This window comes from Fopius arisanus, unplaced genomic scaffold, assembly GCF_000806365.1.
Source record: "Fopius arisanus strain USDA-PBARC FA_bdor unplaced genomic scaffold, ASM80636v1 scaffold00013, whole genome shotgun sequence".
NCBI lineage: Eukaryota > Metazoa > Arthropoda > Insecta > Hymenoptera > Braconidae > Fopius > Fopius arisanus.
In genome coordinates this window covers 650880-654116 of record NW_011887752.1, presented here as the reverse complement: position 1 = coordinate 654116, position 3237 = coordinate 650880, and the positions used below count along the sequence as shown (strand labels likewise).

The following is a 3237-nucleotide window of genomic DNA, read 5'->3' as shown; positions in this document are numbered from 1 at the left end:
TTCCCACCCCTGAGACCTAATTACCGGCCCGGCAAAAATAATGATCTGTCGATTGACCCTATCATTATATTTTTTGAGGGCCTACAGGGGCTGGCATTTAGTTACCCGTAAAACGCGTTTTTTCTAGGGAATTCCCTAGGGACATGTCGGGCAAAAATCCCTCCACCCGGGCCTTAAGGGTGTCTGCCCGTCAGCCGACTCGGTAACTGCCTCAGTAGCAGTTCCGCTATCAGAGGGATCAATCGACTGGGTGAATTTTATTTTTTGAAAATTTTAAATTTTTCAATTTCAGTGAATACCTCCTCGTTTTTCATGTTCCCCTAATACTTTTCGAAAAATTTCGAATTTTCAATTTTCAGTGAATGCCGCCTCCATTTTCATGCTTCCCTGACACTTTTTTGAAAATTTCGAATTTTTCAATTTCAGTGAATACCTCCTCTATTTTCATGCTCCACTGATACTTTTTTGTAAATTTAAAATTTTTCAATTTCAGTGGATGCCTCCTCGATTTTCATGCTCCACTGACACTTTTTTGAAAATATCGAATTTTTCAATTTCAGTGAATACCTCCTCGATTTTCATGCTCCACTGATACTTTTTCGAAAATTTTAGATTCTTCAATTTCAGCGAATTCCTCCTCGATTTTCATGCCCCCCTGATACTGTTTTGAAAATTTAGAATTTTCAAATTTCAGTGAATACCTCCTCAATTTTCATGTTCCCTTGATACTTTTTCAAAAATTTCAAATTTTCAAATTTCAGGGAATACCTCTTCGATTTTCATGCTCCCCTGATACTTTTTTGAAAATTTCGAATTTTTAAAATTTCAGTGAATACCTCCTCGATTTTCATGCTCTCCTGATACTTTTTCAAAAATTTCGAATTTTTCAATTCCAGTGAATACCAATTTCGTAACACATAAAATAAAATTCTCCCAGTTGACTGGTCCCTCTGACAGCGGGTCTGCTACTGAGGCATTTACTGAGTCGGCTTACGGGACAACACCCTCATTGCGTGTGGCGCCCTCCCTCTCTTGGGGTGCAGTACTACGATGCCGTTGGGGTCACTCAAACCCCCTAAACTGAGCTTCTACTTCAGTCAATCCTCTTTGGTGGATACACTCCAGTTAATTCCTGTTGTCATCAATAGGTGGCAGGAAACGAATATAAACGAATATAAATTCCAGTGAATTCCTTAAAGAATTCTACTGAATTGAATTTTCTATGAGTTTCTGGTGGAATCCCTTCAAGTGTCCAATGTAAAAAGTAAGCAAAATGATATTTTTCATTCAAATTATTCAGTCATATTTTCTATTAAATTTCTCTGGCTCATTCGATTTTTTCATTTAATTCTATTCTTCACTAATTTTCGAAAACCACAGGAAATTCGAGGGTAATAAATTCTAATAAAAATATCTCAATTGAATAATTTCCAGAGGGCAATCAAATTCTATTGACTAAAATCGTTTTATTTTCTATTTCCAACTTGAATTGACAGATATTTCAATAGAATAACTTAAAGCCTAGAATGAACCCCGATCCTCTAGAATTTCCTACTAAATTCGCTAGATTAAAAAAAAATGAAAAATTATAACTTCATCCTTGAAAACGCGCGCCGTTTCTGACACATGCGCAGAATGATTCGGCGGGGTAAATTGATCAGCTACAAACCGCCTACACATCTGTCATGACACTCGATGACATTTCCATTGAGGCATTTGAATTATGTCGAGCAAAACACAGAGGGATGAGTGTCACTCATCGAAACTAGTCCATCTAGATCATAAACCAGTGGAAATGTGTTAATTAAAAATGTCAATTAGACATAAACCAGTGAAAGGAGTGATGCGCAAACTCGTGGAGGTGCTACCCGCGTGAAAAAGACCACCGGTTATCGATTAGACACTCGTGTCATGGAGGATCTCCTGCAACAGATCGTGCGGGACTCACAAAATGCTAAATTGTCGAATTTACGGAAATCAGCGCAAGATGCGTACGGTAAGTACTCAACTGATACATTCGATAAACTCTGTGATAAAAAATTACGACTTGGATTTCTAGATTTCATGGAAAAACAGCAGGGATTGCTACGTGATCCCCCGCATGAACTCCGGAGCAAGTGTCTCCATGCGATTCAACTCGCGTTGGAAACTAAAAGAAGTAAATTCGTGTCCTATGGAATTTCTGGACTGCACGTACGTATATTAAATTGCCATGAAGATTATTCTTCACGGTTCACCGGGGAACGGGATTTCCGGTTTGTTTTGATAACAGCTTTGACGCCTGATGATAATAGCCCCGGCCTCGTTGATTATGTTTTTATTAAAGAACCTTGCGGGTTTTTGCATTTTTCTTTCCAAACAGAAGGTATTTCAACAGTTTTTCCATTTTCTAATTCCAATTGTGATTCCAAAGGGTCTAGAATACAATGAAACGTCAAGAAAAATTTGTTTAAAATTCATGAATTTTTTTATTTTTTAAAATAAACTATATTTTTTTAAGTATCTTATAAACTACTAGGTGAATTACATCTTTGTTCATTCAGAATCGTTACCTTGTTTTCTGTTAGTTTTGGTTTTCATGGAGAAATTTATGGAATTGCAGAAAATACTGAGGGACGATCGATTTCAATCGCCCTACGAACCCGAGGATGACTCACTCTGGCTGCCAGCTCAGATGTTGCATGCTATGGGATCCATACTATCCCAGTCCGATGATACACAAACCGACATGCTTAAGGTGATTATATTAGCATACCATCATTTCCATAAGTCCTTGTCTAATCCAGGAAGATGATAATTGGCTTATCTATCGAGTTTTCAATTAGTTGTGGCGAACTAGTGGTTTTACTAAAACCGGACAGATGATACCAACAAAATTAGAGGATTTGCTATAATTTATTTATATATCCTCCATTTTTTCCAAAACTGGGGAAACTGGTATTCTTTTACCCTTAACTTGTAAGAATTGACCCTAATTATGTCGTAATGTCTGCATTAAATTAATTAATTCCTCGAGTTATAAAATTAATAATATATGAAAATTAATGATATATGATTTTCATAATTCATATTAAGGCCCGGGTGGACTACCTATAGAACGTCATCTTTTGTTTAAATTTTATCTTTCTAGCCTAAAATACATAAAAATTTGGGATAAGTTTTGAGGTCACGAAAATCACTGGATTTGGCATGAAAAAATAATGAAAAAAAAGAGGAAAAAATTTTGAAGGGCGCTAA

The 3237-nt window shown here is 36.5% G+C and overlaps 1 protein-coding gene across 2 annotated transcripts in view; it reads left to right on the top strand.

Annotated features, from left to right (window-relative positions):
* The first annotated feature begins 1128 nt into the window (after nt 1-1128).
* Nucleotides 1129-3237, top strand: part of LOC105263133 (brefeldin A-inhibited guanine nucleotide-exchange protein 3) — a 16269-nt gene continuing 14160 nt past the window's right edge. For both annotated transcript variants that reach the window (XM_011299150.1, XM_011299149.1), the window contains exons 1-4: nt 1129-1264; nt 1635-1996; nt 2060-2193; nt 2603-2737. In XM_011299150.1, the coding sequence (XP_011297452.1) occupies nt 1912-1996; nt 2060-2193; nt 2603-2737 (354 nt within the window). In that variant the 5' untranslated portion in view covers nt 1129-1264; nt 1635-1911. The remainder of the gene's footprint in view (nt 1265-1634; nt 1997-2059; nt 2194-2602; nt 2738-3237) is intronic.